This window comes from Cyprinodon variegatus, unplaced genomic scaffold (genome assembly GCF_000732505.1).
Source record: "Cyprinodon variegatus isolate N-32 unplaced genomic scaffold, C_variegatus-1.0 Scaffold231, whole genome shotgun sequence".
In the NCBI taxonomy this organism is placed as follows: domain Eukaryota; kingdom Metazoa; phylum Chordata; class Actinopteri; order Cyprinodontiformes; family Cyprinodontidae; genus Cyprinodon; species Cyprinodon variegatus.
Genome location: NW_015150684.1, coordinates 29,993 through 54,208, shown reverse-complemented (window position 1 = coordinate 54,208; position 24,216 = coordinate 29,993). Strand labels below are relative to the sequence as shown.

At 40.5% G+C, this 24,216-nt stretch overlaps 2 protein-coding genes across 3 annotated transcripts in view; one reads left to right on the top strand and one right to left on the bottom strand.

The window, feature by feature from the left end:
- noc2l (NOC2-like nucleolar associated transcriptional repressor) overlaps nucleotides 1-4,327 on the bottom strand; it is a 31,979-nt gene extending 27,652 nt beyond the window's left edge. The window contains exons 1-9 of the mRNA XM_015381323.1: nucleotides 4,308-4,327; nucleotides 3,816-3,935; nucleotides 3,428-3,617; nucleotides 3,107-3,344; nucleotides 2,327-2,417; nucleotides 2,155-2,233; nucleotides 1,950-2,060; nucleotides 1,754-1,867; nucleotides 1,425-1,613 (exon numbers count right to left, since the gene is read on the bottom strand). Of these exons, the coding sequence (XP_015236809.1) occupies nucleotides 1,425-1,613; nucleotides 1,754-1,867; nucleotides 1,950-2,060; nucleotides 2,155-2,233; nucleotides 2,327-2,417; nucleotides 3,107-3,344; nucleotides 3,428-3,617; nucleotides 3,816-3,935; nucleotides 4,308-4,327 (1,152 nt within the window). The remainder of the gene's footprint in view (nucleotides 1-1,424; nucleotides 1,614-1,753; nucleotides 1,868-1,949; nucleotides 2,061-2,154; nucleotides 2,234-2,326; nucleotides 2,418-3,106; nucleotides 3,345-3,427; nucleotides 3,618-3,815; nucleotides 3,936-4,307) is intronic.
- Nucleotides 4,328-6,172: 1,845 nt separating this feature from the next.
- Nucleotides 6,173-23,944, top strand: klhl17 (kelch like family member 17). Of its 2 annotated transcripts, none has more exons than XM_015381344.1 (12): nucleotides 6,173-6,661; nucleotides 9,640-9,904; nucleotides 11,494-11,615; nucleotides 11,700-11,921; nucleotides 14,880-14,996; nucleotides 15,088-15,301; nucleotides 15,404-15,548; nucleotides 15,893-16,060; nucleotides 17,579-17,667; nucleotides 17,791-17,864; nucleotides 17,958-18,139; nucleotides 21,856-23,944. In XM_015381344.1, exons 2-12 carry the CDS (start codon nucleotides 9,691-9,693, stop codon nucleotides 22,082-22,084), a joined length of 1,776 nt encoding a protein of 591 aa, XP_015236830.1. In that variant the 5' UTR covers nucleotides 6,173-6,661; nucleotides 9,640-9,690; the 3' UTR covers nucleotides 22,085-23,944. The 2 variants fall into 2 exon arrangements, with proteins under 2 accessions (XP_015236830.1, XP_015236831.1); XM_015381345.1 differs by lacking the exon at nucleotides 6,173-6,661 and adding an exon at nucleotides 6,799-7,396.
- Nucleotides 23,945-24,216: the final 272 nt, after the last annotated feature.

Genomic DNA, 24,216 nt, shown 5'->3' with positions numbered 1-24,216 from the left:
CTTACTGCAACAAACTGCTGTAAGAGTCTAACCTGGAAGGGGGGTAGGAGGGCAAAATAGGTTTAGCGGCACCGCAGCACGGGAGGGAGAATTACGCCCAGGAGCAAATGGATAAAAATAGACCGGAGGAAAAAAAAAAACATGAATCGATTATCTTGCGGACGTGTCGATGCATTGTATCGTCGGCTTTTGGATCGATGCATCGATACAAAACGATTATTATTTACACCCCTAGTTCAGCTATGGCTCAGTTCTTTGATAACGAAGAGCGCATGAGCAGACTTCGTCATATTTACTGTCAGCGACTCATTTCGAGGGTTTTCCTTCATGTCCGGCTTTGCAATTCACAGATCTCTTCAGCTGTTCACAACACGAACTTCTTCTCAGCCTAAAAACAATAAATGGCATTAAAAGAGTTTAGTACGACCTGTGATGATGCCGAGTAGCGGCTATACTATAGCCCCATTTACACTACCCCTCTGAAAACCGTTCCATGCTGAGCTTTGATCAGGTAACCGTGCCGACGGTTCCTTATTACCAGTTGCACACCACGCTAGCACGGTTCCTGGCCTCGAGGTGGCGAACTACGGTACTATTAGAGGTAAACAAGCAAACCACCATGGCGGCGCCCCTAACATTCTGGAAGTTATTATTATTTTTTTTTAATCATTTTGATATTTGGTTGTTTGCGGCAAGTCAGGCGAAGAAGGCAGCCTTTGGTGAATTTACTTGACAGAGTTGGCCTTTGGGAAGGGGATAAACAATAGACTAATCAGGGCTTACAAACGCAGGAAAAAACAATGGATGTTGAGGCTCATCACACTGCTAAGCAGAATCATTACTCGCAATCGCGGGGCGAGGTACGGAAGCTAGTATTTTTACGAATGGCTGAAATTTGCCTGAAGTTTTTAGTTGATTACAGAGACTGACTGTAAGGAGATGAGGCGGTCTGCTCATGCGCTCTTTGTTATCTGAGAACTGAGCCAGAACTGAACAGAACAGCTGTGCGTGCCATCGGACCCATCTCTTGTTTTTATAAACTTTTTCTTTAAAATAAAGATTTTAAATAATAATACGCTTATCAGATTTAATTAATTTTAAAGCCAATTAAGGCCTTAATTAAAAAAAATAATAATTCAATGACTGCAGTGAGGGCACTACCTCATGTGCTTTTAAAACAAGTTTGGATTGTTTCACTGGTAGTGCCCCATGTTTTCAATGAAATAAGATTAGAACATTAAAGGTTTATTTTGACCTTATAACAACTGATGGTGTTAGTTATAAAAGAAAAAAAAAAAAAAACTTAAACACGGTAGAAATGAGAATCGACAGGTCAGGCTTTTTAAAGATCTGTGATCAGCCATAAATCTGCACTCCTATAATATGCTGGTTTTCAGTGAGAATGAGTGGTTGCACCAACCGACCTTTTTCTTCATGGTCATGGCGTTTCTGAGGTGAATGGCGAGCTGTCGGATGTAGATGAAGGCCTGCTGATAGGCGGCCTGAGTGTCCAAGGCGTACATCTCTGTCAGAGTCCTCTGCATGAAGTTAATCATGGGAAGCGCGTTGGGAGATGTGAACTTGCAGTTTTGCACATAAGAAATGTACATTTGCTGCAAAGGTGAAAGAAAACCGACTTAAGAGAGAAATTTATGCACAACACAAATAATCCTGATTAATCCAGGGAAGGCGGGACATTTGGTCTAAGTGTCGGAACAAGGTTTTCACACATGACCAAACTCCTGCTGCTCACCTTTAAAATAAGATTGAGATACGTTTCCTGTTTGTGTCTGCAGATCTTGTTGAGGGCCAGAAAGGCAAGAACCCGACTCGTTTCCTCTCCTCTGCTCCACTGCTTCAGAAGTTGCTGTAAAATGAAGGTAACAGCTTAGAAACTAGGGGCACTCTGACCATGAAACGCTCTTCATAGTAACCCTATGCAGTAAAACCTTCAGCAGATGCCGGCACTGTTTGGGCAGACACAGGTAATACGGTATGAGCTGGTTGACGTGCTTCAGGACGGCAGCTATGACGGTTGTTTCCGTCAGACAGGATAACAACTGCGGATGGAGGAATAGAAAAGAAAAGCAGCTATTAGAGGGATGGTGTTAAATAATCTGTGTTTACTCTGCTTTCACACATCAAAACACAAACCTGAACTATTCCACCCAGATATATCTTGATGTCGGTCTGATTCCTTTGCCATTTAGGACTAGATGAAGGAAACGTCAATCTGAGGACAAATCAGGAATCAATCCTGGATCAGAACAAGATCTCTAAAGCCAAACAGGAAGTGATGTCAGTTGATGTTTAGGTGGTTTTATACTTGTTCTGGTCTTTGTTGGGCTTCAGGTTGAGCATCCTCTGGAGCGCCATGTGAATATCTCGGATGCAGAACAGGATTAAAGCGTTGAACACTGCAGGGTTGAAGGAGGAAACTTTCAAAATGTGCAAAAATGGAAACTTAAAAAGGCAAACTTAGTGTAATTGTTCTAATGAAAAAAAAAGTTAAATGTAACTGAACTTATACAGAACTTTTCAAAGCAACTGTCCCTGATGCGCAGAAATCTATAAACAGCCCGTGGAGGTGTCAACAACTGACAGTTAAATTAATTTCTATTTAATTTATGTAGGACTAATTCACAACAGCTGGAATAGAACCCACATCTGCTGCATTATTCAGTACACTGAGTGACAATAGAACCACAAGCCTAGCAGAGAACAATTAAGTTGATCCTTCAAAATACGCAAAGTAATAGTTCAAAGTTGTTTTTTGTGTTTATTCTGCAGGATTAAGGGAGCACCAAGTCATATTTTTGCAAGTCTCAAGCAAAGACAGTCCAGTCCCAAGTCTCATCATTGCTCTTGTCCAACTTCAAAATTCAAAGTTTATTGTATTAAACGTATTGAAGTGTTTTTTTGTTTTGTTTTTTTGACTGTGCAGCAGCTCAAGTGAGAGATAGACCATCTTTGTCTACCAAAAATGCATTAAAGCCTCTAATAAGTTTGGATTCAAAACAAATCAGCCTGGAGTTTTTATGTAGTAATCAAAGCAAAAACATTTAATTCGAATCAGAAATGCAGACATCCCTGCGTGGCGACATACCTGAACTGTCAGCCACCTTATAGCGGCACTGACCGCCTCCTTCGCCCTTCGTCGTGGCAACGGCGGCCTTAAAGGCCTGTGTGACTTCTCTGAAAAGTCGGGGAGTGGGCTCTTTCTTCAAAGCAGCTCTCCACGCTTCAATCATTTTGCCTGTGACTTTGATTGTTTCCACTGCCTTTTTGGTCTTCTTTGAAGCTTGCGCTTCAGCTTCATCATCCTCCTCATCAGAGCTAGCTTCCTGTATTAAAAAAAAAAACAACAGATTTAGCAACATACACTTTGGTTTCATTACAGATATCCACAAAGCAGAAGCTGGGTTACCTCTAGTTGAGATGGTAGCTTGTGGTACTTATTTTCATCCTCATCCTCAGAGCTGTCGGTGTCGTCGAAATTGAGCAACGACTGGTCGTTATCTTCCAGAAACTTGTAGAACTCTGGATCTTTGCTCTTTAACCGGGACAGCTGGTCCTTATGCTCAGAGGCTTTTCCCTTCTTCTTTTCATTTGTACCGCTAACATGATACAGAAAAAAAATGTGTTGGAGAGGTTTGTTCATAGCAATGGGTTGCAAAAGTATTCATACTCCTAGAACCTTTTTTTTTTCCTTTCATTTTTTAAACATATAATTATGGGTCATATTAATTGTGGGGCTTCTACAGACACTTCTATTACATTGCTTTATTATATAATAACTACAGCAAAAAACTTACATCTTAGGATTTGCTTCTTTCTTTTGCTTCTGTTTTGGAGCTTCTTCTTCAGATTCATCTTCCTCTGGAGACTCAAATCCTGAGACCAGGAACTCGTCCACATTAAGGTCCTCTAATTTCCTACAGTAGATAAAATGAATGCAGATGATGGACAATTTAAAACAAGGGAGTAAAACAAACAAAACGTGGTTATAAATAAAAAGCAGCAGTTTAAATGTCGGGTTTGTTTGAATTTTCATCATACATTTAGTCCCATATCTGTGTGATAAAACAGTAGTAAAAAGAAAATGTGATTAAAAGGAAGCGTGTTAGCATACATGCTACATGCTGGCAGCGTGGATAGTTAAATCATAGCAAAGTTATCTAAAACTCTTCCTTATAAACTCCTAAATGACACGCCTGGTTTTAAGAGCGGTATATCTTGATTAACAACCAGATTTAAAACAACCACCGTTTCATGTTTCGCTCAGCATAAGAATATTTAACACAAACCTTTTCTGTTTCGCTGCCATGCTGGATTCACAACGTGACGCCGGTTTGACGCAGGACTACGTTACCCATAAGCCCTTGGTGCTAAGCGAATCGGGTACGTTCCTTAACAGTTGGCAGGGTGACGGTCGGGCAGAAGTGAGGGGAAAGCGGCGTTTAATCAATATTCCCGTTGGAAAACGTTTTTCCTCACATGGCTCGGTTTAAGAAAGTTAGGTTTAGAATATAAGCTTCAGAAAGAGATTACTTGCAGTGTTTTTTTTTTATAACACAGGGCATACAACCCTGCTTTGATTTTTATGGAAGCCCGTTTCCGCCAGTCTTTAAAAAAAAAATTATCTCATTATAATGTATGGAAGTGTGTTGCATTCACCAAATAAAAAAAAAATGTGAAAGGTTATCTCATAATAACGAGATCAGTATCTCGAGATCTTTTCTCATAATAACGAGATATTATCTCATAATTATGAGATAAAGATCTCGTAATTATGAGATCCTGATCTCAATATTATGAGATCTTATCTCATAATTACGAGATAAGATGTCATAATTATGAGATAATATATCATATTTAGGAGATCTGGAAGGACAGTCAATGCTAATCTCCGCTACATGAAACATGAACAATGAGTGGGTTGTTAGATTTAATCTGCTTTTTTTTCCTTTTAGATATGCGACACTGGGAAATACTGAGTTTCCGGACTGAATTAATTTGAATTTGTCAGCATTGTAAAGTCCTTAGAATTTTTTTAGGCGAAGAAGCCCACTCTGACTTCACACTTTTCCTGCAGGAGCAATTAAACCAGCACGGGCTGCTTTATGGTTGTAAATGAATGCGTCTGAAAAGCACTGTCCATCGATATCTTCTCAAAATCCTAAATCCGCAAGGAGAGCTGAGGCTTCTGTGATGACCTCAGAACGTTGGATCCATAATTCGAGGCGAAACAGGCAGTGGGAAAGTTCAAAGCGTTTATGGCAGAAAAATCACTCCATATCCACAGGGCAGAAACAGGTCACAATCAGGAAAACAGAACAAGATATAGATCACTAGTTAATCTCACCAAGCTGCTCAAATAACCTGGCGCTGGCAGAAGGCAAGCATGCAACATAAATAGCTAAATAACCAGGTGGAAATGGAAAAACAGAACCATCATCAGATCGTGACAGCTTCAGAATCGTTTAAAACGACCAGGTCCCAACTACATGCAGCATGTTGATTCATATGAAAAACTAAAACCAAACAGAATCTGTATTAATAGAGCTGTTGACGGATTTTCGCGTATGGTCATATCGCTGCATGCTTACTCCACAAGTACTAATCCCAGGGTTATAGATGGATTTAACAATGAAGTGAAAAATAGGAGCAGAACTCCAACGCATATCATGTTAGACCTGAGTACAGAGAACTGTTCAGTGGAACAGATGCAGATATTCTTAATAAGTAATCATGAAGACCAGTTTTGTGAGAGATTCTACATTATGGGCTCAAGTAAACATACCAAATATATAGATAAGATCTCATGATTACAAAATGAGATCTCATAATTACAAGATCTTTATCTCATAATTATTAGAAAAGATCTCGTAAATATGAGATAAGCTGTCAGATTTTTCTTTTCCTTTGATAAATGCAATACGCTTGTCATCAGATTTTTTTTTTTTTTTTTTTTTTGTGCGGTGGAAACGGGCTTCCATAGATACTTAAGAGGATTCCAGAAAAGAAAAAGGAAAGAAGAGCTGCTGGAAGAACAGAAAAAGCTTCCTAATGGGGGCGAATGGGGTGTTGTACTTCATATGGGGCCGGCCCAGATAATGTTGCTTACGGGCCTATTGTTGTGTTGTTACGCCATTGGATCTATTGGAGGTCCAGTGGGACTTTCAGGATCATAACCAGTGCTGGAGTTAAGCTCTATTAGCGCCTATTCTGCGTTCCGCCCGCCTTGCTGGCTCGGAAATCGTGCGCACCCACAGATTTGATTTTGTGTTTCTAATGTGCGACCAGCGTTACTTGTTATTTAAATTAATACAAATTTACCCATTTAATGAAACACTGGTCATTACAGCGACTGAAATAAACAACCTTCCTTTTTAAAGTGATGATATACTTTGGAATACAAAAACCCATCGAAGCGTTGACGCCAACCTTTATATTTAGCAGGCAAAGCTACGCACTCAGGGGACTGCACTGTTTTGGTGCGGCACGTGAGGTTTAAATTGAATAATCCGAGGGTGGGAAGATTAGTTTCGCTTCTTTCTTTTTTTGTATTTATCAGTTGTTTTACATAACCACAAACCTGGGCAAGCTTACAAACCGACAAAAGACAGCGCTGTCTCATCGACACCGGAGGCGGCAGCGGGTGAGTACCGTCTGCTTTATCCATTCTACAAACTAAAGCGACGCTAGCTTAGCGAGCTAGCACACACGGAAACAATAGGGGTTTCTTTACATGCTTGGTGGCTTGTCATTTAAAACATACGTAGGAATGTTGAATATCTGTGTAGCGTTGATTTTTAAATTGCGTTTTACAGCAGAAACATGTCTATTTAAATGGTTGAGTTGGTTTGCATTTGTTTGATTTTGACTCTCCGGGATAACCGACACGGACAACCGCTAACAATAGTACGGTTAAGGTAAGCTCCACCCTTCGCGAAAGCCCTGCGAGTCTATATCGAACGCACTTCCGTACTCAGCCCAAACAAAAGGTGGCTTTTAAGACGGTATGATGTTATCTTCCCGTGATTAAAAATCACAGTGTTAGTTCATCAGCTTCTTATGCTCTACTGCTTTATTTTATCCCCTGTTTATTCCTGCCTATTTACATCGCAGCTGTCCGTGCAGTTTCACCAGTCGCACTCTGGGCTGCTGTGGCTCCACCTTAACGATCCGATTCGTGCTGCTCTTTTTTGTTTTTGCATTGACGTCAGCGAGTACAGCACAAAACAGAGGCTTTCTTCATATTTCCTATACTGCTGTGGTCAGAATATGGAAAGAAGAGACAGACGATGGTAGCGATGCTAAGGCAGTCTGACTGCGACTGTTGTTGATTCTCTCCCATCAGAGGACACCGTGTCCAAGGATACCCGCAACACCGGTAAAGAAACTGCAGCTGATGGGTGCTGTCATTTAAAATAGATTGTGTTTCCTATGATTACCTAAGAAAAACTATTCTGCTGCAAATCGTGTGGTTTTTGTCAGTGTCAACCAGAGACAAAAAAAACAAACATGTGATCTCTGTTTTAGTTTAGTTGTGATCCAGGGCTCAGTGTTGCACATATGCATGTTTCAATGTGCAGCAGTATTCCTCTGAGCCTGACAGGGGATTGCTTCCTGACTCAGGGATACAGTTGGTGTTTTTGTGGTCTATTGTGTTTTGGAAAAAATGTGCTCCTGAGCTGGTCGCCAGGCAGCTGTGATGACATTTGAGATGTCAGAGGGACACCAGAGCATATGCAGTTAAAGGAGCTTAATAAATAGCATCTCTATTTATTTAACAGCTTTTTTTCCTAGTTGTATTAACCTGATATGAGAAACTTGAACTTCAAACTGGTCAATAGTCCTTCAGGAGGAGATTGTCTTAGTGTGTTGCTTTTAAATAAATCTTTATTTTGACGAAAATGTATCAAAACAATAGTGCTGTACTCAAGAAATAGAAAACAAAAGCTTAGAATAAATGAAAAGCCAATGCAATCAAATAAAAAAATCACATAGTTGGTAAAGATGTGATCAAATGAGGCAATAAAGATGCAAACATTTAATCAAACGCATTTAAAAGCCAGTGAATTAAAATCATGTTTTCCATGTGATTTAAATAGTTGGTTTTTGGGTCTTTTATAACATATCGTAGCAGTTTGGGAGTTTGTATGTCAACAATAAAACTTTAAAGTTGATCATAAAACTTTATAGCTTCTTACAATTACTGTCTGCAAATATATACCATTTATAGTCAATAAAGAGTCTCTGTGCACTTATAAATAAATATTTAAATCCTGTATAGCACTTCTGGATAGATGCAAAATGCATTTAGCTACTTTGTGCTTGTGACAGTGTAATGATAATAAAGTTTATTTCTCTATTCTTAAACTAACAGGGACCCAGAAAAGAGAGGGATGAAATTGGAGTCACTCCCTTTTAAATATTCCAGCTTTATTTTTAATGTGTTTTGAGGCAACGCTCTGGGTTTCACAGATCCACTGCAGTACTTTCAAAAATACCTCTGGAACCAAACATCAGTTAAATATTTGTTTGTTGCATCCTGATTGAAAGCAAGAAAATGATTGCAGGCAAGTTTCGATTTCAGCACGCCAATTAATTGAGAATTGTTGCTTTCATTGTTTAAGGATAGAGAAAGACACACAGACATCATTCTTGAAATTGGAGCCCAGCTGTTTAGACCCACTCTGTTGAAAACAGTTGTCAGGTCTATATGCATAACAACAACAATAAAATAATCTAGAGTCAAAACTTCTTGCAAAGCTTTCTTTGCCTTTTAAAGAGATTCTAGATAAATTAGATGACTTAAAAATGAAGCATGTGAATTTTTGATAAAGGAAGAATTTTACTAAACTCCCTGTTAGTAAATATTCAACTGACAGATGGCAGACAGATATGCGATAGGGCGTACCTTATAAGTCGGGGCATTAAGTAAATATCCCAGTGTTTATTTTTTTTCCTTATAATTAGTGGAAGGTCCTTAGTATTTACAGCATGGTGAATAAAAGGATGGCTCTGGTCCGATCGCTGTTCATGGGTTAAGTAGAAATGCATTAAAGCTGCATGGATGGAGATTGCAATTTTTGAATGCAATAGGATTTATAAAATTATCCCCATTTATTCATCAAAAAAATAGTTTTAAAATTGATCAGATTAGTTCAGATTAATTGTTCATTAATGGATACGGTAAATGAAAAATATTTATTAATATTGCACCTCACTGATGATAGCAAAGCAATGGTGACCACTCTGATATTTCAGTAATATGTTAAGCAGCCTTGCAAGGAAATCTGAAATTGTAAATGAAAAAAGAACATCAAATAAAGGGCCTAACCACATTAATCTGACTTAAGGAATAGAAATCTTTGCTGTCAAATTAAAATGTAATTAAACTGGACTGGGATGAATTCATGTCAGCACTTTGCATCCAGCAGCACTTTGTTGCCGACTTTTATTCGTGTTGTGTTAGCGGGGACTTGTGTCATATCTGACAGGACGGCTCCTACTGCTGTGACTGTATTAACGATGATGGATCAGGACACCTGTCCAAGTACCTGCCTAGTCTGAAGGAATGGAAGAAGGTTTTAATAAGAGAAGGGGGGCTCTGTTTTCTTACTGTTTCAGTTGCCCAGCGTGCCGCCCAAACACAAAGCCACCACGGCAGCGCCAGGCATCATGATGGAGGGGGGCATGCAGCTGCTCAACCGCGATGGGCACAGCATCTCGCACAACTCGAAGCGGCACTATCACGACTCCTTCGTCTCCATGAACAGGATGCGACAGCGTGGCCTGCTGTGTGACATCGTGCTTCATGTTTCCAACAAAGAAATCAAGGCGCACAAAGTGGTGCTGGCGTCCTGCAGCCCGTATTTCCACGCCATGTTTACCAGTGAGTTGATGATCTGCTTCATACTCCAAAGGTTCTGGATAATTTTGCCGTACAGTGGATTTGTTTTCACCAATTAAAAAGTGCATTTTTATTTAGTCCCTTTTTCTGTGATAGTCATCACTGAAATTCATCCAAGAGATGCTTGACAAGAAAATAGTCCCCATGTGAGAAATATAATCCCAGATTTAATCTAGTTGTTCTGCAAAGGCCTCGGAGGTTTTAGGGAACATTAGTGAACAAATATAAGGGAGAAAAAGAGAGCAACAGACAGATTAGGGAGAAAAGTTTAAACCAGATTGTTGTTATAAAGCAACATGCTAAGCTCTGAATGACTGTTCAGTCCCTCATTGGAGCTCCAAAACAATTTGCACCTTAAATGTTGTTTTCTAGACCTAAATCCAAAGGGATGGCTTGTTGGTCAAGCTTTGGCTTCTCTGGCTTAAAAAATTGTTAAAAATGTCAGTTTCTAGCTATTTCTCCTACTTGTTAGATGTGTTCTAATAAACTAATATACCGTGTGACACCACTGCCTGCAAACATTCAGCCTGTTTGATTTTCATTGTCCTGAAACGTGATTATTTTACTAGAAAGTTTCACAGCTTAAATTACATTTTTAAATAAGGTCACCCACCAAAGGATGTGTGAAAGTACTCTTTTAAAGGAAATTTATGTAGTTTGTCTTTTTTTATGGAACTTAAAGAAAAAAGTAGATTAAACCACCTAGCTTATAGTTTCTAGATTTGCAAAATCTGGGTAAACATACCACGCTAAACTCACAGCTGTGATTGGACTAAATGGTGGTTTTACGGTGCAGCAATTTGATTAGCTTCTATATTTGGTTTTAAAGCCCTAGAATTACAACAGTATAGTTAAATCAGGGAAGCTGAGCACTAAAAAAGCTACAGTATTCGGATTTTTAATTGTCTGGAAAAGCTTAAATTCAATTCCACATCACACTTATACACCAATGTGATGCTATACCCCGATAATTGATTAAACTTTAGGATGGTAGCATGAAAAAATAAGAGAAAGGTCAAGAGGCCTAAATGTATGTAAGGCACGGTTTGCTTTAATCCTCTGAAATGTACATCAAGAGGGTTGAGACGCATTAAACGCTGACAGCAAACCTCAAGTATTTCCTTTAGTTGTAGACGTAAAGCCCCAACATCCTTTACAGCTTATCATTTCCTCCTTGCTGGTGCTGTCTGAGGTGCAGGTGGTCAGAGTTCTTGCTGTGGAGACTGACTTCCTATTATTTTGCAAACCGAGCTGGTAAACATCTAATTTAAAGAGGCCGTTAAAAACGAAGCCTTAAAAAATCTGTTTGTTTCACCTCATTAATCATATTGAGAACAGTTTTATTTCCCTTTGCATTCTTCTGTTAATTTTTAAGAATGTTGGAAAAATATCACTAGGTCCAAATATTTCATCACGTAGAAGGGAAGAAACTTATCTGTGCTGACGTTCAGCTGCAGGGTTGTGTACCTTAGCAGATGCCAACATGACTGAGGAGGGAGTTGATCTGGATCAGGCAGAGTAACGGCTTGCTGGTTGCTCTTTGGCTCATTTGGTTCTGTTTGGCCGTTTAGATGAGATGTCTGAGAGCCGGCAGACTCACGTGACCCTGCACGACATCGACTCCCAAGCTTTGGAGCAGCTCGTCCAGTACGCCTACACAGCAGAGATTGTGGTCGGGGAAGGTAACGTCCAGGTGGGGTCGAAGTTTTCAGTTTGAGTCAATTAACCATGAACATAAAAAGGACTGTTCTTGAACTGTATATCACCTTGTGGATAGACCTTGCTCCCAGCCGCCAGCCTGCTGCAGCTCAACGGGGTGAGGGACGCATGCTGCAAGTTCCTCCTCAGTCAGCTGGATCCCTCCAACTGCCTGGGCATCCGAGGCTTTGCAGACACGCACTCCTGCAGCGACCTGCTCAAGTCGGCGCACAAGTACGTGCTGCAGCACTTTGTGGAAGTGTCCAAAACGGAGGAGTTCATGCTGCTGCCGCTGAAGCAGGTAGGCTGCTGTGTTTGCTCTGCTGACTCATGCTCATGAATTTTAATAATGTATTCTCATTGTAGGGAGTAAAGCTCCTACAATGTGTAATGTACAATGCTTAGCAAAAATATTGCCTTTGTATGTTCTTGAATTATGCGTTTTATTACATTTAAAAACACAAACTTGAATTTGTTTTATTAGAATCTTTAAATAAACAAATCAAGGAGGAAAACTGTGAGGTGGAAGAAAAGGCATCATTTGTTCTCCTCCTCCCCTGACTTTCATGGAGAGCATTTGTTAGCATCACCTTTCAGGATATTCCTGATTGGTTTTAGGGCTGGACTTTGACTAGGCCATTCTCACACAGGAATCTGATTTTGCCGCTGCTCTGTGAACCGCCACCCAAATCTCAAGGCTTTTGCGGCCTCCAACAGGTTTTCTTCCAGGGTTGCCATTTTTTCTTAGCTCTAGCCATCTTTCCTGTCACCGTGGAGGTAAAGTACAGGTGGGGGATAGCGTGGCTGTAGGCATGGCGTTCTTTAAACCCTCTCTGTTCTCTGAGCATTAGTTGGATCCTTTCCATTCCATTGCCTGGTGTCCAGTCCATCTGCTGCATCCACTCAGCTGAACCGCCACTTATTGCTGTTTGGGCTCGGCTGCAGCAGTGCTGCTCCTGGAAGTGGTAATTAGGCAAAGCCAGTGACATTTTCACAGCTGCTCTACTGTTTATAGAGCAAACAACTATGTGTACGCCTCCTACATATCAGTAAGAGTTTCTAGTCTGGTTCCAGTATTGTCACCAGATTAGACCGATATTAAGGGATTTAGCCATCGGTTTATTATTTGTATTAGTAAGGCTTGAGAAGCGTCTGCAGATTATACAAGTCGTCGGTTTTTGCAGCTAGTTTGTTTCTCAGATTAGCAGGTCACCCTGGAAAGCTGCGAAACAGCGGATCATCTAAAGCCGTTTTCTATTGGATAAAATAATAAATGTTTGTATTTCAACATTAATTTCCCTTTTGCATTAATAAAGTATTTTCCATTTAAGTTTTATAAACAAAGTAAGATTTGGGTGTTAAGTTGCTGCTCCTCTACTCACAGATTAACAGGTTAAATAAGGAAAGACAAAGAGTCCGGATTCCTTTCATCGTGTTCATTGTTGTGTTCAGGTTTCAGTGGAATATATTAAATTTAATAATTTTTTAAATCTATTTATTTTGATCATTTAGGTCTGGTTTTCATTATGGAGTTCTTCCTTGATTTCAGCTTATGCAGTTAGTCCAGTATTGTGCCAGATAGCTGAGACTGATATGTTTTTCTGCAGGTCAACCTCTAAATGTTCCCTATCAGATATGTCTGTGTAAATAAGGAACGTTTACCACGCATTTATTGCAACCTTTTTATTCTGGAGCATCTTCTTGCCTGTTAATAATTGTTCATACTTTTAAAGGTCTTTTATTCATCCATGCTGCAGCTGTATAAACGTAGCGTGGGCTGTAATGACCCAACTCTGATGTCATAAATCAAATCTGAGCTCGGTTGTAATAAATGTGACCTGCTGCAGTCGGTCTTTGTGTTTTTAATTCAGCTGCTGCTGCTATATTTAGTCATAAAAGGCACGGTTTGGTTAAATTGATATGATGATTTATAACCAGGGGTCCCTTTCATCAGAAGAAGCACATCTTCGTTTTCTTTTTTAGTATTGGGAAACAATTTGTTTGAGTGAAATAAAAAGAAACGCTTTCTGGGAGTGAAGTCGATTTCTTGTCAGGATTAATTTCTTAAAAGCTGCTGATGATAAATTCTCCTTGATTGGACTTAATTCATTTTATTCCACAGTTCTACTGCAGGGTGTTTTTTTCCATCATATCTAAAGCACTAAAAGCCCTGCAGGAATAACTTCAGATAAAGAAGGTTAATTTTTCTGGTCTTTGTGATCAAAGGGGAGATGATGGTGGCTTTAAAGCACACAGCTGCTCCCATTAGCTTCGCCGCTCGTGCAGCAGTGGAGCCAAAGCCTGACAATGTTTCTGCCTCCAAAGGCCTCAGACTTAAAAAGGCAACGTTAAAGCAGATTAAAGGTCTACAGTTTTCTCCAGGTCCATTCTTCTTTCCACAGCTTTTCCAAACTGTTGCATGTCTGGATTTATTTCTCTCTACTGAAAGACTGTGAGCTCACAGGGCTGTGAAATATGCCCATATTTCTTTTCATGTTCTGTGGGGGGAGAAATCAAGAAGGTGTGACAGTGATTAGTCAGCGTGGCTGATGGCTCGCTGATCCAGGATCACATGGATGCCATTTTGAAGACGTTTTATGTTGGTGGATTAGAGGAGGCTGTGTTCCTCAGTGGCGGCCAGTAAGGATGGTGGCCACGGCAGCAGCTGGCTGCTCTGTTCCCTTCAGACCCTGTTAGCTTAGCGTTGACCTGGGAACGGTGCCAGCCAGCCACTCGGACCGCTGTTTTATGTGCTTGAATAATCACAGCTTTAAATAAATCGCAGCAAAGGCTCAGAGAACATAACATAAATACAGAAGATTTTATGTGTGATCAAATAACTGCATCAAATCTGGACTCGTTCTTTAAAATAATGCAGCAAAGATAAGGAGGGTTTCTTTAACTTGTTTATATTAAATCACAAGAAAACCTCAAACTGCAAGATATTCAGTTTGAATTGGTGTATAACGCTGGAGGATCCAAAGCTCTGAATCTATTGAAGGATCAGCTATTTGTCCACTATAGGTGGTGGCGGTATCATGCTGTGGGGATTTTTTTTGTTTGGAAAGCACAGGGTTGCTGATTTAAGATGGAAAGCAGATAATCCTGTTTGATGATGCAAAAGACTTGAGAGCAGACATTGGTGTAGCTTTATTCCCCCAGCAGGAGGAGGGATTGTTGTAATTTATCTGAATGTTATTTCAGGTTAGTAAAGAATCTGTGTTTGTCTAAATTTTACCTCCCTGTCATGTTTTTCCAGGTCCTTGACCTGATCTCCAGTGATAATCTAAACGTGCCGTCTGAGGAGGAGGTGTACCGCGCTGTGTTGAGCTGGGTGAAACACGACATAGATGGACGAAGGCAGCATGTGCCGTGGGTAAGTAAGGGTTTTCTGCTACCCATCCCACAACAATAAACACCAACCCATGTGTTTATTTTTTCCCCTCTATATCGTTCTTTTTCCACAGCTGATGAAGTGCGTGCGGCTGCCTCTGCTGAGACGAGACTTCCTGATGAGCAACGTTGACACGGAGCTGCTAGTGCGTCACCACTCAGAGTGCAAGGATCTGCTGATCGAGGCTCTGAAGTACCACCTGATGCCTGAGCAGAGGGGCGTCTTGAGCAACAGCCGGACGCGCCCTCGGCGCTGCGAGGGTGCCAGCCCCGTGCTCTTTGCCGTCGGTCAGTGTGTCCCTGAATTCACCCATTAGGGAACATGTAGGGAAAAAAAGCATCTCTGGTTTGTCTTACTTCATGCATGTATAATAAATCTTTTTTTTGCAGGCGGGGGGAGCCTTTTCGCCATCCATGGAGACTGCGAGGCGTACGACACAAGGACGGATCGCTGGCACATGGTGGCATCCATGTCCACACGGCGTGCACGAGTCGGTGTGGCGGCCATAGGGAACAGACTCTATGCCGTCGGAGGGTGAGTGATAAAACTCACCAAGTTGACCTTTAAATCAAACACTGAGTGGTGCCAGGACATATAAGACCTGGGGACTTATCTTTACAGCACTGCTAAAGCAGAGGTCATTATTTATCCTCCCTAAAACAACTGTCTGCTGTTTTATGGCTCAGACTGAACATGGCTGCTCCTCCCTGGTTTCACAGATCTACCAATAAACTCCGGTTTCTTATAAAAACAGATATCTGTATTGAATGTAATTATTTTTAACGCCTTGTCTGATATTTTCTTCTGCTAATGATCCTACAACATAATCAGTGCAGTACACAATGTTTACTGATCACCTGGACTTTCTTACTTTTCAGGTATGATGGAACCTCAGACCTCGCAACGGTGGAGTCCTACGATCCCATCACCAACTCCTGGCAGCCCGAGGTTTCCATGGGAACAAGGCGGAGTTGCCTGGGTGTAGCTGTCCTGCATGGCCTGCTGTACGCTGCTGGGGGTTATGATGGAGCTTCCTGTCTGAACAGGTGCACACACACGCACACACCTACACAGTGATGAATACAGCTCCTTAGTATTTTGAATCTACAGCACGTTGCAAAAAATATATATCTCTTGAGAATTTCTCAGTTCATCGATATTGGAACCAAAACTCTCCAGAAGACAGAAAAAGGATTTTCAGAATTCGTTTCCTTTGATACCTTGACATAAAATCCGGTGCAACCAAAGGCCTTCAGAAGAGGCCTAATTAAAAAGCTTGTTTTCCTATTTGTAATTTAATCTCTGTTAAAATCCAGCTGATCTCTAAAGGCTTGTTGGCGAACATTAGTAATTAAAGCAAATCTAGAACATATATAACCTCCTAGAATGCTGCATTCCCTCTTGAGATAGTGGGCACTGTAGAGGTCCTGTAGGGAGGATAGAAGGTGGCCATTGGTCCCCTGGGCAGTGAAACCCTCCTTGGTGCCTTCCTTTGTGGCACGGTGCAGCTGGAACCACACAGAGATGCAGTATGTCAACACACTCTCAATGGAGCAGTGGTAGAAGACAGATGGCACCTCCCTCTTCAAGTCAAGCTCCCTGAGGATCCTCAGGAAGTGCAGCCACTGTTGGGCCTCCTTCTCAACCGCAGAGGTGTTGGATCTCCATTGGAGGTCTGCATCTACCTGCACACCGAGGAGCTTGAAGCTGGGCATCCTCTCCTTGGACATCTCCATTTATGCAGATGGCCTGCAGATTAGTATTTCTCTTTCTGAATCACCTCCTCTGTCTTGGATGTGTTGAGGACCGAGTTGATCACTACTTTTCAAAGTACATTGTGGGAAATTTTGAGTCCGCTACTTTTTCATACACTAGACACTCGGACACTAATTTAAAATGGCCACTATGGAGTGCTCTATATAGTGGTTAGGACAGACATTCGGACACAGCAAGTGGCTGGTTGAAGATCTTAGTGAAGACCATCCCCGTCAAATCATCTGGTCCTGCCAGCCTTCCTGGCGTCTATTGCTCTCAGTTTGCACCTCATCTCATGCTCCCTCACCTAGGTCTTTCCACCTTAAAGCATGCAAAGAAGTGGTTGAACTCCTCTGTTAGCGCAGCATCGCCTTCAGCCGTTGTGGTGCAGCTGGGTTGAGGTTCTCAGCCATGAGAGGGGTGCATGCAGGGATCATCAGCATGGAATCTGATAGACCCAGATGTGATGGTGGTCTATAGTCTTTTTTTTATTTTGCTATAGATCTTTTCCAGTGTGTAACCAGAAGAAGTTTGCTGAAGCTGGTAGAAATGTACCTGAAGTGACGTGTTTGGTGGCTCTGTTGGTTATTGACAGTGAGGCACTGAATGAAAATAAGTCCCACACTTTGCAGACTGCTACAGATTTAAAACTGTAACGTTTATCACTGAAATCCTATCAACCAACATGCAAAAGACAGCTGCAGGCTGTGTGAATAGTTGGAAAGGCAATCAGATGTTTATCTTCAGTGGATTTATTGTTGGTCTGACGCAGTAATTTTAATAAATGTTGATCTTTTTTCCCCTTGCAGCGCAGAGCGTTACGACCCTCTGACCAGCACCTGGACATCAATCGCTGCCATGAGTACCAGAAGGAGATATGTACGAGTAGCAACTCTGGGTAGGATCTTTTTTCATTATTATTAAGTTTTATTTTAACAGCAGTCGTACAGGGGGAGTTGCTGCCTTGGTACTTCTCTGCTAATATTTATGTTCTCTGTTTACTCCCCATTTTTCCCTGCAGACGGGAGCTTATATGCGGTGGGAGGCTACGACAGCTCCTCACATCTGGCTACGGTGGAGAAATACGACCCGCAGGTAAACTGCTCTGAAATGTATCCTCAGAGATGTTGGCAGCTTCAGTTTCACTCAAGCTTTCCAGACTAAATACATCACCTCTCTGACGCACAGAGCAACACGTGGACGGCCATCGCTAACATGCTGAGCCGCCGCAGCAGCGCTGGGGTGGCCGTGCTGGACGGCATGCTGTACGTGGCGGGAGGCAACGACGGCACCAGCTGTCTGAACTCAGTGGAGCGGTTCAACCCGAAGACGAACACCTGGGAAGGAGTCGCCCCCATGAACATACGCAGGTCAGCCTTCAGCAGCACAAACAGCGCAGGCGATGAGCGAAAAGTCCCACCTTCATCATTATTTAGTTCAGTTTCTGGTTGTTTAATGACATAAACACTGCCGTAAGAAAGAGAGAAATAGTTCTTTGGGATCTTCTATGGATTAATCGATGGAACACAAAATAAATACGTCCTTCTTTATATAGGTGGTTCTGCTTTTAACATTGCAATCCATTGGTACGGTACGGTGATATGTTCTTTGCAGCCCATCAGCTGCAGGGCTGCTTTAAACCGCATTTGTCCATCATAACAGATCAAATTACAAATCTAGATATTTCCAAAGTGTTTCTTTTTTTTTTTTTTTAGTTTAGTTGTTTTCGGCCAAAAAGAATGTGAGGGAGATGATGAATAAATTGGATTCTTTTAGGAAACTGAACCCGAGGAGGCACACCCTACCGAGCTGAACCGTCAAGATGACCCAGTTCTGCTGCCTTTGTAGGGCTTCAACTGACAACAAGAACCAGCTGAACATGCGTTGGCATTTTAAAGCTCCCAGCTTTTTATCCCTCAAAACCTTTTTAGTCGATCTAGTCCAATAAATTCTTCAGTCTTTGGTTTATGTGACAGCTTTGGAAAATTTATCGAACCTCCCCAAACAGTCATCTCTTTAGTAGATGTTGTTTTTTTTGGATTAAATAAGTAAAAAAAACTTTATTTGGAACTGATTAGGAAACAAGTTGGGAGTGAACTAAAACAGAGTAGTACTTTATCGTCACTTTTCTAGGAATAGAAAAGTAAATGAGGCGACCTTCTCTTACACTCGCTGTACAGTTGATGTCTTTAAGGGTAGATAATGGTCTATTAATAACCAGTCTGCCATCCTTACCACCTGCTGCAGCTCTTTCCTGTTCTATGCTGTGCAAATGGAAAACAGTAGTACAGCTTGCATTCACTTCCAGGTGATTAAATGCATCTTTTGCACTTTTCCCACCTGATGGGAGTCCTTCATAGGCGTGAAGAGATCAGCCTAAATGTGGATGCATGGGAAAACATCTTCTCCCTTCTTTACATTGCTATGGAGATTGAAATTGATTCGATGCATCTCTGCCCCCTGAAGTCCAGCATAATTTCCGCCATTTTGGAAAATGTTTGTTCCAGGTTGTTTTCTGAATTACTCTTTTTGGTCGAATACTGAGACCCTCTACATGTTATTGTCCAGTTCTGCTTCAAATTATTTTACAAAGATTTAAATCTGGAAGTTGTTTTTTTTCCTAGTCTGGGTCGTGAGGACAGACACCAAAAAAGTTTTGAAAAAAGGGATATTTGAATCCATGTCAAGAGTAACTTTTAAAGCTTTTTGCTGTTGGCCTGTAGTTAAAATACCAAGCAACAAAGGAAACAAATGTTTGTTTTTAACAATGAAGAGGCAATTTTTCTGATAATAATGTTCACAAAGTTTACTTAAAAGAATCTGCATGATCACTTCAGTCTTTAACAAGTTTAGCTGCTATAGATTATGAAATAGTGCTGATCTGTTTCAGGCCAGATTCCAAAAAAAGAAACGAACTGTGAAATGACCACAGCGTCAGCATTTTGGTGCTCATGCTACTTTTCTAAAAATGTCATAGTTCAATATTTTTTACTAAAATGCTCAACATTTTATAAAGCTTAATTAAAGAAAAGGAGATTTGTTTCTAAAAGAAGCAAATATTTGGTTTGAGATTCAGTATAATGGTGGATATTTTTTAGATGAAGGCAGAGTAGAGAAGAGGACGCACCCCCGGAGTGTTCCTGTGGTGGAAAATGTGGTGTTTCTGCTTGTTCAGATGACCTAAAGCAAATGGATATATATCTAAGGGAGGTTTATACAAAAATTAAAAGGCTTCCCTTTAATTTTAACTTTGTAAAGAAAATATTGGATAAGATTATTTCTCTTAAATTAGGGCCTTAGATTTTGTCTGCTGCCTTCTTAAGGGATAAACATCAAATAACTTCCTTTACAGAAACATAATTTTCTTATGACTTTGAAGATGAAGAGTTGCAGAAGAGGCCGGCGTGCTCACATTTACAGCAACATGTTGTCTCAGATGGAGGGAAATCTATAGACACAGCAATGCTTTAGGAGGACATCGGAGAGAGAGACGGAAAACCTGATAACAGCTTATAGATAATTCATGTTTGTCTTTGAGAGCTTAATTAGTTCTTATCAGTCTCCTTTTATGTCATCCAAAAAATCCCACTGAAAACTCAGACATTTTACATTAGGTAAAAAAATAAAACATTTTACTAATAGTTTCATGTAACAGTCAAAAGACAAATACCTGTTGAACGCCTATTGCTGTAATCCAAGCCTTGGGTTTGCAAATGGAGAGATGTGAGATCGTTCCTCTTTGCAAAACACTTTAAGCCTCACACTGCTTTGAGGAGGGCTGGTCATCTTGGGTTCAGATCGCCAAATAGATCGGTTAGCTCTTTCAGAGCCATTAAACAAATTGTTCATGTTCTGATCTTAGGTTTTTCATAGCTGCACTGACTGCATGTTTAGACTCATTCCCCTGCTGGAAGGTTACCCTCCACCAAAGACTCTTAAGAGGTTTTCTTCCAACATTCTCTCCTATTTAACTCCAATAATCTTCCTTATATCGCTGATGAGCTGTTGCATATTGGCCAGAAGTAGCACTTCTTCCACATGTTTGCTGTATCCAGGCTTGTAGGTGGCTACAAATTTTACATCTAACCACTTTATTTCAGTAGTGGTGCTTTTTTCCCACTCTTCCATGAAGGATAGATTTGTGGGGTGCATGCTAATGGTTGACTGATTGACTGATGTGTAGCAGATAAAACCAAAAAAAAAAAAAAAAAAAAAGGACAGTTTCCCTTTCCCAAAGAAAACTTACTCAAGAAGCTTGGAGTTTTAATGTGATCCATGTTGTTGTGACCGACATTGCATCGACATAGAGTCATAGACGGATGCAATGAAACAAATCCAGTCATTTTTCTAAATAAAAAACCATTCAGGCTCAAACTATTTCAATTATATCTGACTGATTAATTTTCTATTCTTTTTTTGCAACTGATATCAAATGACAGAGTAGTACCAGGCTGCTGTTGCGCTCAGATAACATTAGGGTTTTATGATGCATCTCTGTGTTAAACCTCTCTGACCTGCTGCGTTTCTGTCCTTTCATGCTTTTTGTTCTTGTTGTTTCCAAATGCTCTCTATCAAACCTCCCAAAGCCTCCAGGGACAGCTGCATTTATACTGAGGTTAAAATGCACACTGGAGGGATCTATTATGATTGTGTACCTTTTGAAAGCAGTGGGTCACATTAGATTATACTCAGGGATACTGCAGTGAAATGGGTCAGAAAGGATTCCTTATTTTATTGCATTTTCTGTAGGTTAAGCTAAAGAAAGATGCGCATATATATATATATATATATATATATATATATATATATATATATGCATCTTTAGTTTAATCTGCTGAAAATGTAATAAAATCAGGAATCCTTTCTTTCCTCTTCATAGTTATACACTACTCTGCATCGTTTTGTGAAGTACATTTTCTAAAATTAATTTAAGGTTGCTTTTATAAAGCATAAAAGGTGAAGCAGTCTGTGAGAGGAAAATAAATACCCTGGCAAGTCGTGACTAAATAATATGGGCTGTAATGAAAGTATTTATAAAAACCAGGAGGTGAATGATCTACAAGTCATCATACATCTTATCTCCTAGGAGCACTCATGACCTGGTGGCTATGGACGGGTGGTTATACGCTGTGGGAGGCAACGATGGCAGCTCAAGTCTCAACTCCATCGAAAAGTACAACCCGCGCAGCAACAAGTGGGTTGCGGCCTCCTGCATGTTCACGCGCCGCAGCAGCGTGGGCGTAGCGGTGCTGGAGCTCCTGAACTTTCCGCCGCCTTCCTCCCCCACCCTATCGGTGTCCTCCACCAGCCTTTGACACGGGGTCACCGTTTGGTTGACCTCGGCCACCGCTGCTACAGCCCAGACTGGATCTGGGAAAAGACGAAACTGTTCTGTGTGAGAAGCAGGGGAGGAGGAGGACTGCAGGCAGCACATAGAGGGAGGGAGGGCTACTGAGGCCTCCTTATGTGGTACAGTACACTCCAGAATTATTAGCACCTGGTAAAACAGGATAAAATATGACGATAGAATACGAGTCTAAATACATTGGAGTTTTTGAAAATAATATAACAATGCAATTATGAAATATTTATACTAAAGTTTTCCCCTTATTTCTAGATGTCTCTTTTTGCCACGTTGCTATTAGCTCTGAACTGCACCGTATCTGGTCTGGATTGCCTCAGAGCCCCTCTCCGTATATCACAATCATTCAAAACCTGTTTCTTGAAAAATAAAATAAAAAGCAAAAGGGTGCAGCCCATCATGATTAGTGTTTGAAACACATATCATAAAACACCCTGATTCTGTAAAGTTTGCTGTTACTTTTGGGTTAGATGTCGTAGTTTTCTGCACAGCTTTTCTTTTTTTAACGTCAGAAGTTTTTCACAATAATATATAATATATATATATATATTAAAAAAAAGACGGATGCCGAACGATTTTACTTTTGGAATGTAGCCTTTTAGTGGTTGTACCATGCATGTTTCCTTCTCAGCACAGATTCTCCTCCTTCCAAAAAAAAAAAAAAAAAAAAAAGAGAGAGAAATGTAGATGTGGTGCCACTGTGCATCGCTAGGTGGCAGTAACGAGCAATGTTTAAAAGCACTGCAAGAAAGCATGGATACAAATAACAGGCTTTGCCCTCAGAACTGTAAATGAGTTTGGATCTTTATTTATATAAAATAACAAATAATACAGAAGTATATGTATTTATAAGATCTAATATATTCTGTTTTAAAGAGAAAGAAACAGATCCAACTATTTGAGAGTGTTTTATTATTTATTTAGGCGTGTGACGTGCATGTCATGGACGGAAATGGGGAAGAAGATTGAGAGATTGAGAGAGGACTGTGTGGGTCTGGGATTGTGGACTGCTTGCTGTGTTTTGCATTTCTTAATGTTTATTCACTGCCACATGACCCTGTACCTCACTGTATATCTGATTGTATTTATTGTCTCTTACCTAAATTCTTTTTCAAAAACGCGTATAGGTGCATTGTTTACTCCTCAGGATAGCCAGGCTTGAACGGTGGATGCTGTCGTTTACTTTCTCCACTTTGAAATTGATCCATATCTGTTTTTAAACTGTGTTTAGCTCATGTTTTAGGTTCTACTTTTTTCAAACGAAGCTGAAACGACGGTGTGCGTTCCGATCGCATAAATGTTACAATGAAAATCTGCTTTGTCTGAAGTATTCCCCTCAAACCCTTTAGGTCTAGTCGGATGTCATAGCTGAGTTCAGTTCATGTGTAGTGCAGTGATACCATTCCAGACTTCTAAGAAGTTGTCTTTTCTCCTTATTTTAAAGGATTTAGTTGATCTGTTTTATTATTTTTCATTTCTCCATATTCATTAGTGTGCAAAGGTAGAATTGGAGCGTTGATGCCCTTATAAAAATGTGATTTATTCTGTAAAGTGAGTTAAAAAGCTGCACAAATTCACATAAGACTCAAAGCCTTTGTCGTGTGGAATGAAATGTACATTTATTGTTCAGTTTCTTAGTTTTGATTTTGCAATTTTATTGTGACTGTAACCCTTTTTTAAGTTTGTGGTCGATGTTGTGTTATTTGTTTATTTATATGTTTGCTATTTATGAAACTTTATTATGTTGAATTTTGCACTATTATGAAGTGGAGCAATACCGTACACTTGAAAGGAAATAAAGACGTTTTCAGATGTGGTCAACAGTTTGGTGTGCTTGAATTAAACCTGTTCACCTAAAGCAGCAGGGTTCGGTGAACTGTGCACAGGAAGAAAAGCTGAATTTCCTTAAAAAGGTCTGTGCACACAGGGACACACATTAAAGATTCTGTTGCTAAGCGAGGTCTTTGCTACGTTGACGGTACACATTTCCTTGGTAGGTCTCCAGCATACTCCTCTACCGCAATGATTTAAACGGACAGCTGAACACTCTCAGTTTCCCCTTCTTGACCTCAGTCACATGGCATT